This window comes from Punica granatum, chromosome 8 (genome assembly GCF_007655135.1).
Source record: "Punica granatum isolate Tunisia-2019 chromosome 8, ASM765513v2, whole genome shotgun sequence".
In the NCBI taxonomy this organism is placed as follows: domain Eukaryota; kingdom Viridiplantae; phylum Streptophyta; class Magnoliopsida; order Myrtales; family Lythraceae; genus Punica; species Punica granatum.
In genome coordinates, this window is record NC_045134.1 from 21,061,181 (window position 1) to 21,072,323 (window position 11,143).

Here is an 11,143-nt window from a genome sequence, read left to right on the forward strand (position 1 = left end):
AATTTCAGATAGAGATCCGGAGTTGGGATGTGCTGCAAATATTGCGCGTCAAACTCTTTTGCCTCTGTAGCTGCTGTTTGGAGAGCCGGACAGAGCCAAGGATGGGTAAGATAAATAAGACCCTCAATGGGGACGGGGCAGGCGCGGCGCATAGAGGTGGTGTTGCGGGGCGGGTCTATAAATTATGATACCTGCCCCACCTTGACCGATTGCCACTCCCAAGTAGCGAAAACTAAGGCTGGAGTACACATCTTCCCGGCCATCCTTACCTCGACCTGCCCAAGAAATAGCCACTTCTCAAGGCCTCTTCGAAGATCAAACCCAGAATCACAATTGGGTCATTCCACTTGGTCCGTTTACATTGCTCGTCCAATAGCCAGTTGAGATGAGAAGGGAGGATGATTTCATATCATTGCGACTTCTACGTTATTCCATTCCTTCCCGCTTGGCACTCGCATCAATTTGCCAAACGAGTCAGAAGAACCATTTCCGAATCTATTCTTCAATCATCAGGAGCGATGAAATGATTACCGAAAGAGACTAGAATATAATGCAGATAACGATAGCTGTTCTAGCGTCGAATCATGAATATCATTGTTACATGCCACCCACGTAAAACAATCACCTTGTAATCCACAGTGCTAAAGCAAGTCTCCCTGACAGCACTCAAGCCGACCACCGATGCTCGAGCAATGCTCGGCATAGGATCCGAATTCGGGCTTTCGGGGAGGCCTACAACCGAGAAAGCGACAGAGAGGGAGGGGCAGTGAAGATTGAACCAACACAAGCACAGGTGGATGATAAGTAGGGAAGATATGGATGGGTAGAGTATTGGTGCGGTGGTTGGGGTTGGTGCAATGATATGTATGGCTTCTAACGCAACAGTGGGACCACCCGTAGAAGGAGAAGTTGCTGTTCTTTCTGTCTTCTCCTCCTCCTCGGGGCAAATGTTCCTTCATCATCGCATTTGTGATGCTCAACTAAATCAATTTGTCCTCACAATTATATATACTATACTTATTTTACGTATAACATATATGTACATATATCAGAAAAGATTTGTGCAATTTGCGTGTTTTTTTTAATTACATGGGAGGTTCGTAATTGATAAATAGATTGAAAACAAGAAAGAAAGGAATCAGAAAATCTTACCAATGGAAATTAATATCTAGAATTCTTAATTTTAGACAAGAACACGCGTCAATAGACTAGATCCTTTTTCCGATACAATTTATGTGTGTGTTTTGCTTTCCTATTTTGGTGATTCCATCAATAGTTCATGATATTTCCTTTTCGGTTACGCATTAAATCGATATATATTGATGCCCCTCTACTTATTTATCATAATCATATATAATCATGGGTGATCAAGTAGAGTATATGTCTCGACTTTTTCTTTCCTTTTTACTCGATAAGTAATGAGAACTTGGCCAACCAATCCCTAAATCCTTACCTCCCTTCGACTACAAGAATTTCCTTCGAATATCAGGAAGCTGGGATCAAAGGGTCATCCGATCCATTAAATCCAGGAAATTCGAAAACCGAAAAATCACATACATATAAGAGCAAAACAGGTAGGACCTTGAACAAGTGGCTAAAAATCTCAAATCAAGATGAATACTTCGGCATTGTCTCAATTATTCAGATCGAAGCACCAAAATTAGTGGCATTCAAAGGTAAAAAGGTTATAAAACATGCTAAGTTACACTTGATCATGAAGCTTTCTTGATGAGGCTTCCACAATTTAACTAATCAATTAATTAATTGTGATTTTGGAGCTTTTGATGGGTTTTGGTTAACTAAAGCAGGTGGCTTTACTGACTAAGAGTCAAAGAAATGGGTGTGCAGTTTTGTCTGTCAGGAGTTTGTGAGATAGCTTTTTTCTTTTTTCTTTTTTCTTTTTCTCCAAATTGATTCAGCAAAACTTCTTAATTTGATAATTAAGTTAAGTTTAATTTAATTTAATTTAGTTTAATTTGAGGAGATGAAAAAAATAGTTTAGGAAAAGTATGTGAGAGAATTTAAAGAAAAAGAATAAAAGGTAATAATTGTGTTGTTGGATTGAGAAAAAAAATATTAAATAGTTGAAAGAATTTAATATAAAAAATTAATTGTAATAATATATAAGAAAAAAAGTCAGAGAGGAAATTTAAAGAAAAAGATAAAAAAAAAAAGGAAATAATTCTGTTATTGAATTTAGAAAAAAATAAAATTAAGTTAAACTAAGTTAAATTTGGTTTTGTTAACAAACATACGAGGGTTAGTGATGTGAAATTTCGTTCCTTTGAGCCCAAGCCAAGTTTTTATTTATTTATTTTTGGAAATGGGTCCAAGATTTGGTTGTACAAAAGGAAAGGAGAGGTCACAGCTCTGACCAAGAATCTCTCCCTTGACTATCTTTAACAAACTTTGATACCCTGGCTTAATCGAAAAAGTGGGGGAAAGGAAAAAGAAGGGCTAGACTAGACAAAATGTTAAAAGCATTTGCATACTCGACTAAAATATAAAATTCGATAATTGTGTCTCGTCATTCAGTACAAAATAATACTAATATCAGTATAATTGGATCATTTTATATTTTCTCGTAAAATTGGCAGTAGTTAAATAAACTCAACATATGCATTTAGCTGTTGCGGTGAGGTTAGGTAATATAGTAATTCATACATTGGTAAATCTTTTTTTCTTTTTGTGAAGGAAAATTGATTGTTAGTGCCAATTGTGGCAATATGTGTCATGGCTAATTGCTTTTCCCAATAATCAATATGTAATAGTTGATTTACTGATCCCGTTCCTTATCACTGTAGAAATTCTCTTTTCTACCAAAAAAAAAAGAATATTTCTCTTCTATTGATGTCATAATTATATTTTGAGCTAAAATATTATGATTTGGGCTCATATATGGTACGATAAGTCCGGAAATAGACCTCGACAATATACAAATATCATGTTCCGGATTCATCGTTATCAATCGACACATATAGTTCTTTCACAATCAAGAAAGCTACACAAGGAAGGGTTTCACTCAATCAACATCTGCAAAGTCAAGAATTGCTGAGGGTCAATGTTGTAAGAAAAATAAAGAAAATAAATTTAATTAATTACAACAAAAAAAGGGGGAGCAAATACACACACCAAAAAAAGAGAGAGAAAATAAAGATGGGAAGAAAATCTATAATTAGAGAGGTTCTTATGGCTGTCGTCTAGTCAAGTGAGATAAAAGTCTCCCACTTCCAAATTAGTATGGGCATTGAGTTGTGCACTCTGAAGGGAAAAAAGGAACAGAAAGTAGATGGATAAACTAAATAAAATAATGAGTTTATACATATATATACATATATATGTCTGTAGTGTATATATGCACATATAAACAAATAGGACAGAACAATCGACAGCTGTCGCCAACTTCCCTCCCATGAGCTTGAGCTTAACCAGGAAGCCTCCTAGAAATTTTACACCTTTTGCCCTTTTTGCTTGATGAAAGAAATGCTACACCATATAAAAAGGCCAATATATGCATATATATACATATATATGTATGTCTGTGTGTGTAATATATAAATATATAATTAAAAAAATGAAAACATCAAGGAATGAATAATGTGGCGTAGATTCAATAAATTTAAGAAATCCTATGATAATATGCATGAATTATATTTGAAACTCCAAGTTCAGTTGTGTATTAGAAATATGTGAAAGGATCTCCTCATCCTCATTCTCCAAGTTCATGCACCCGCATTGTACTCGGAATTCAATATTGTTATTAGAAAACTGTAGTTTTCAATATATTCTGATTCATGTGAAATAATTGGATCATAATAAACTAATTAATTTCATGTTATCGTTGGTGCATCACAAAACGTATTACTTATTTATTAATGCATGCACGTCGAATAGTTTTATACTATTTTATGTCACATATATGAAACCAAAAAATGATAAGATAGCTCCAACAACAGAACGAAAAAGTACGAAATCCCACAAAATAAAGAAGTCATGAAAATGATTAATAAAAAAGTAAAGTTACTAGAATGACAAAAAAGAAAGTTATATACTCAACTTTTTTCTTTTTAAAAATTTATTCTTCTTGTCTCTTATAAGAAAGAGGAGAAAAGAAATCTTTGAAATATAAAAAAGAAAGAGTTTTTTTTCTCTTCCATTCTTAATCGATTAATATGCGGTTAAACAAACATTGCTCTTCCATACTCCAATATATATTTATGCTGATTATTTATATATAAAAACATATTTATGTTGATCGCACATATATAATAATATCCCTATCTAGTATAGCATAAAAGTGAATTTCTTTGGTTTATTGGGAACCTATGATAGACAATAAAAAAGCATGAATATTTTGTTATTTTCCTATTTAATGAATAAGGCCTCATTTGTTTTCAAGAAAATGATATGAAAGTTGATCTTTGTTTCGCGAGGAATTATGAATTCATGGAAATTTATTTTAGTTTAACTAAGAATTCTAATTACAATTTTTAAGAAAAAAATTAAAACAAAATTTCCTATAAAATATTTATCCGAATGAGAGGAGTCTCGACCACTCAACGAAGGACGTTATCATGTCTATCTCAAGTCACTATTAGATAGTACGCTGGTCAGGCTAACAAGATAATCAGCCAATATCACCCAGTGACCTGAAAACCACGACAAACTTGACCTCACTTATGATTGTAAACGAAAATCTCTTTTACTGTCCAAACATAGATTCTAAATTTCAGAATTGAATTCTCAAAGTAAAAAAATTCAATAAAGGCCAACACCCCAACCTCTCGAGGATGCTGGTGACCTAAGGTCGTTGCTGGTGCCCCCACGCCAGATCGACGAAGGTCTCAGACTGAGCCAAATTGTCGGTTATACGTTCACTATCAGCGCCCATGGTGCCAACACTTGAGGAGGCAATTTTTTTTTTCCATTTAATTAAAGATTATTTTATTCTTTGATTTTTATTTTCTAATTAATTAAAGGAAAGGTTGACTGCCACGTGTCAAAGCACACCCATCTATAAACGTATCTACCTATCTAACAAAAAGCCTCTAATTGCTTCGCCCTGGACCAAACCCCCACATCTAATCACGTGATCCCCGTCCAGAGTGGGCCGGGACCTCCCCCTCCCGAACCTACCTGTCACCCGAACCAGCCTCCACGTAGGCTCGGACAACCGTTTGGTCCCCTATCCCGGTTCCCTATAAAGAAAACATAAAACAGCCAAGAAAATCATTTTTAAATTATTTTTATAATAACACCAAATAAAAAAATAAAAATAAACCCTCAAGAAACAAAAAACAAAATACAAATGGCAGAAATACATAGCGGGGACGGCAGAGCTCTCTCTCTCTCTCTCTGGGTTGAGGGTACAGTCACTGCAGCTCTTCATCTTCTCCGAGAAGCCAAACATCATCACCATTGACACGCTTCCTTCTTCTTGACCTTCTTCATCTTCTTCTGCAAGTAAAACCCATCTCTCTCTCTCTCTCTCTCACTCACTGAGTGTGAATCATCGTGTTGGGGGTGAGGTGAGTGGTGCGGTGCGGTGCTTCTTTTCTTTCTCTGTTCCGCCATTAAAAGCTTTCACGCCCTCTATTTCTCGTTAACAGGCTGTTCCCAGCAACCTCTCTTTCTCTGACTATCTCTGTCATTCACGGAAAAGCAGCTTCGCTTTAGTGATATTTCCTCTTGGGCGGTCATCTCCTGGCCTGCTCCTATAAGAAAGAGCCCACTGGGGAGCTCTGTTTCGTGCTAAAAATGGCGGAGCAGAGGCAGAGGCGGTTGATGACTGTCGCTTGCGCTCTCTGCGTCTTCTATTGGGTGCATTGCTGTAGCCTCTGTGCGGTGGCGATCCTTGATCCGATCGATTTCTTGGCCCTCCAGTCGGTCCGGAAGTCCCTTAACGACCTGCCCGGCTCCAGTTTCTTCGCGTCGTGGGACTTCACCTCCGATCCTTGCAACTTTGCCGGCGTCTACTGCGATGCCGACAAGGTGGTCGCCCTCAACCTCGGCGACCCCAGGGCTGGGTCCCCGGGCCTGACGGGCAGGATCGACCCGGCAATCGGTAAGTTTTCTTCGCTGGCGGAGCTCACGATCGTCCCAGGCAGGGTCTTCGGGCAGCTTCCCCAGACGCTTTACCAGCTGAAGAGCCTGAGGTTCCTCGCGATCAGCCGGAACTTCATCTCCGGCGTGATCCCGGCCAACCTCGGTCTCCTCCGGGGGCTGAGGACCCTTGATCTAAGCTACAACCAGCTCACCGGATCGATCCCGCGGTCGCTCGGCACCCTGCCGGAGCTCTCCAACCTCATCCTCTGCCAGAACAAGCTCTCCGGCTCGGTTCCGCCGCTCGTGTCGCCGTCACTGACCCGGCTCGACCTGAAGCACAATGGTCTCACCGGTTCACTGGGCCCCACGGCGCTGCCCCCTTCGCTCCAGTACCTCTCCCTCTCGTGGAACCGGCTCGGCGGGCCGGTGGACCGGCTTCTGATCCGGCTCGACCGGCTGAACTACCTCGACCTCAGCCTGAACCAGTTCACTGGGCCGATCCCGGGCCGGATCTTCGGCTTCCCGATTACGAACCTCCAGCTGCAGAGGAACCAGTTCTCCGGCCTGGTCCAGCCGGTCGACCAGGTCACGATACCATCCGTCGACCTGAGTTACAACCGGCTGTCGGGGCAGATCTCCCCGATGCTCTCAACGGTGCAGAACCTATACCTCAACAACAACCGATTCACGGGCGAGGTCCCCGGCAACTTCGTGGACCGGCTGCTGGCGGCGAGTATACAGACGCTGTACTTGCAGCACAACTTCTTGACGGGGATCCAGATCAATCCAACGGCTGATATTCCGCTGAGCAGTTCACTGTGCCTGCAGTACAACTGCATGGTCCCCCCGGTTCAGACGCCGTGCCCTTTGAAGGCCGGGAAGCAGAAGACGCGGCCTACTTCGCAGTGCAACGAGTGGCGAGGGTAAACTTGGTAATCCGCACTTCATCTTGGAGGGCATAATGGGAAGAAAAGAAATGACACTATAGGTTTTAAAAAAGAAAAACGACAATTTCATTTTGTGGGGTTTTTAGATTTATGATTCATTTAATTAAATTTTTTGTTGACGAGATATTTTGGGTAAATATATAATGAATAAGGAAGAAGTTAAATTTTTTGGGTGGTAGTGATAATTTTAATTAATGTTTATTAGCTACTAGCTATTGGGAAATTGCTAATGTTGGGCAGGTATAGATAGTGCATATGCTTTTTTGTTGGGAGCAAAAAGAGGGGAAAAAAAAAAGAGAAGTTGATGGAATTATTCCCTTGTCTATCTTATAGTTATCGGCATCCTTTTGTTTCTGTGGATTTTAACGCATTCTTTTAGAACCATGTCAAGTGGACCGTATATCGACTTAGATTCTCTCCATGCAAGATCAACATCACGTATATGGGAGGCCGACGCGAATGATCGAAACCTTCAGGCTGAGATGAAACCGTATGTATATAAGTAGAATGAGAGTTATTCGATGGATAATGATAAGAATCACGCTTCGCTATTTTACTATTCATTGATATGACGGGTCGATCAATGTGCAATTAGTCATTGTTAGTTGAACTACGTGCATAAAGTACATGCATGAGGGGGGCCCACACCATATCTATTGATTTTCTCGGTTGCGGTCTTCATAATGTGAGTTCAAGAACTCTATTATGGTACTTTTTTAATGTGAGTTAGTCCGTGTCTCGACTAAGATTGTCAATTTTATAATCCAACTTGGGACACTTTATGGTGGCTTTAGAAGTATCCGAAATATAATTAGTAATTACACATGCAATGGCGGTCCCACACAAAGGGCTTCTTGACCACGGAACTCATGCCTTTTTCGCTTCATAAGAAGTGCATACAAAGCTTAACTCGATATATATACGCTAGAGGTCAAAGGGTACCCGCATTACGCACAAAAGGCGTACATCAAAATCTAATAACGTGATGGAACATGAGATTAAGAGGTTGAAAAAGAAGAGACTAACACGTGAAAGGGAAAAAAAAAAAGAGGAATAAAATCAAGTGGAAGTATATTGTATTTCAATCTCTCTTTTTATTTATGATATTTAAGATAATAATAAATAATATTTTTATAAATTCAATCATTTCTTTCAATTTTTTTCTTTTATTTGTGATATTTAAAATAAAAATAAAGGAAGTTTTTTGTAAATTCAACCATTCTGTAAGTGAAGAGGTTGTTACAAAATCGAATTTATACTTAAATAATAGTTTAAGATATGATAAAATAATATTTAGCAAAAAATAGTATAAGATAAAATAATTAAGATAAGATTTATACGTATTTATTTGTATATCCATACTATTATATAAAGGGAACAATTGGTGTCTACTGGTAGTTGTTTTGTTGTGATTTAACTAAATTACGCTTAATAACCATAATTATATTGAAAAGAACAAAAATTAGATATCAAATATAGGGATAGAACTATAATTCCTCGCGACTTTCTCCTCTCTCATCTCCTTACGCCACATGTTCCACTTTCCCTTTCCTCTCTTTTTCTACTCCATGAGCTTTCATTAATTTTCCTTTATTTTTATTATTTCATTTTAATATGATTTACATTTTCTTCCTTCAAATATTTTCATATAATTTTGATTAATTTATCGACCGCCTGTAATTCTGGTGCAAGCTCTAGTATTGCATTAATCAAGCAATGAGGAATCAAATTATTCTAGCAAGTTTGACTTATGAGGGCAATTTGAATTGATAAGGAAGAAATGGCATATGCGGAATATTGTAAATTTATGATATTATTGTTGGAGATTAAATCTAAATAAGAGAGATAATTTATATTTGAAACATATATAAGGTTCCATCCATCACAGTGCAAAATTCATAGGTTAAAAGATTGATTTAAAAAAAAAAAGGAAAAGAAAAATCTCCTACATGATCAATCAAGGTCGCTGGTGATTTATATGGCCACCAATGACCTTGATTGCAGCGAGGTGGTGGCTAGCATTGGACCACTATTGTCCTTATTTCCGTCATCTCCCTTCGAGTGAGAGACAAAAGGATCTATATGGGGTAGTGAAGACCGATGTGAGCCACACCACTCGCTCCAAGGGAGATTACCGACAAACTTTAGACTGCATGCAATCTCATGGGATAGTGAGGACCAATGTTGGCTACCACCACCCCTCTCCGTAGCCATTGCCCGAACTTTCTCCAATGACATCATGTGGAAATTCGAAGATAAAATACGATTATTTTACTTATCATGGTCAAATTATTAATTATCTTCTCCAATCACGTAAAATTTTTATTCCAATCCACCCGAATCCCACCATTGACCACGATTATTTTGTTAATGAAAAATCATGCTATATATGATTACTTTGTCCTATTCCATCAAACGCAAGATTATAAAGGGGTACGGATAGTTCTATCACGAGTATCGAATCTAAATATTTTAATTAGCAGGTGAGAACGTACGCTACTGTTCTATTTGATCTCTATTTTACCTGAGCTACCAAATATTCCCTTGTACTACTAGTATTAAATTGCATAGAGAATGGAAGTAGTACGAAAGTTCGTGTTTTTGTCCCCACGTTTCTCGACACATAATGCCAATAAACAACTTGGATCAGAATTGGAGAATACCTCTTCACGTTTGTTCTGCATGCGCTTGAGAATGGATATCTTCAAGAACTTCTCACGTTGTGGACTGTTTGCAGTGTTGGACCCACTGGCCAATTGATACATCCAACTCGTCGGGTTCATCATCAGACTCCTTACTCGTACGCCTCCCTTATAGTTATAGAGCTTTCTTAATTGATCGATTGGCTTCTCTTTCTAATTACCTGAATTCAACCGAGCTACTACGTATCCTCTACGATTAGAGGCATCAATCGGGATATCCTATCTCGTATCAAAGGTCTAAGTTGAGTCCTTCGCACTCATATCGATCCACATGTGACTCGTGCTTAAGCCGATTGGACATAGTACGATTTGGATTGACTAAAAGATGAATTGATTGTGATCAAAAGAGAGTGCAGCGTAGTGGCACACACCCTCGTCTGTCGATATAAACGTCGCATGTTCGATATCTAGTGGGACTATCCGTACCACTTTATTAATTATTTAGAATTTCTCTTTTATTGTACTAGGTCTTAAGCCTCCTTCGTAACAAAAAAAAATGAATTGATTGCATATCTTATCAGCATGCATCACCTAATATTTGAAAGTTCAACAGGCTCTAACTAATCCATGTTCGATCAGAGTCCGCTCGCTAATATGTAAAATCTCTCATAAATTAATGGGCAAATTACAAAAAAAAACCTAAATTTTGTAAAAAGTCTCAGTTTTGTCATAAATTTTGTTTTGTAACAAAAAAACCATAAGTTTTCTAAAATGTCTAAAAAATGACCTCTGTTATAACTTCCGTCAAATTTTGCTGCTGATGGTGGGTCCCTTTAACAGTCCACGTAGGTCACACGTAGGCAAAAATTGACGGAAGTTATAACGGAGGTCATTTTTTAGACATTTTAGAAAAATTATGGTTTTTTCTGTTATAAAATAAAATTTAGGATAAAATTGAAACATTTTATAAAATTTAGTTTTTTTTTTGTAATTTACCCTAAATTAATTTATTTACAAAATTTAAATTTAAAATTTTATCTAAACGGAACAAATGTCTGTTCGTAATTGGTTCCCAATTCTGGTTAGTTGAGTTCGTAATGGATGGCAGGTTATCAAACTGCCGTATGGATTAAGTTATAGATTGGGCACGCGATCCAAAATTTTTTAAAGAAGCATTCCCCATGATGGCCAATGATTACATTTTTTTTAGGTTAATTTGTCGTCAAATTTGATAATCTCATGGGGAATTACAATTTTTCCCCCTTGTTTTGGGACATTCAATCTTATGGGGAATTACTGCATATTGGGATTGTTGAAATTCGGAGAATTTCCCAACATCTTGAGTCGATGAACTTAGAGTGCATTTCATATGCGAAAATTTATCTACATTCTTGGGAACGTGAGTTTATCTTTTCTGGGTCCATAATATCCCCACATTTGATTGCACCACTTTCCAACCTACATGGTAATCTCCATTTTCACCTGGATGGTAACCCTCATTCCCACCAG

At 38.0% G+C, this 11,143-nt stretch overlaps 1 protein-coding gene across 1 annotated transcript; it reads left to right on the forward strand.

The window, feature by feature from the left end:
- Positions 1 to 5,306: 5,306 nt before the first annotated feature.
- On the forward strand, positions 5,307 to 7,413 carry LOC116189576 (probably inactive leucine-rich repeat receptor-like protein kinase IMK2). The gene has a single exon (XM_031519291.1). It carries the CDS (start codon positions 5,758 to 5,760, stop codon positions 6,970 to 6,972), a length of 1,215 nt encoding a protein of 404 aa, XP_031375151.1. The 5' UTR covers positions 5,307 to 5,757; the 3' UTR covers positions 6,973 to 7,413.
- The last annotated feature ends 3,730 nt before the right edge of the window (positions 7,414 to 11,143 follow it).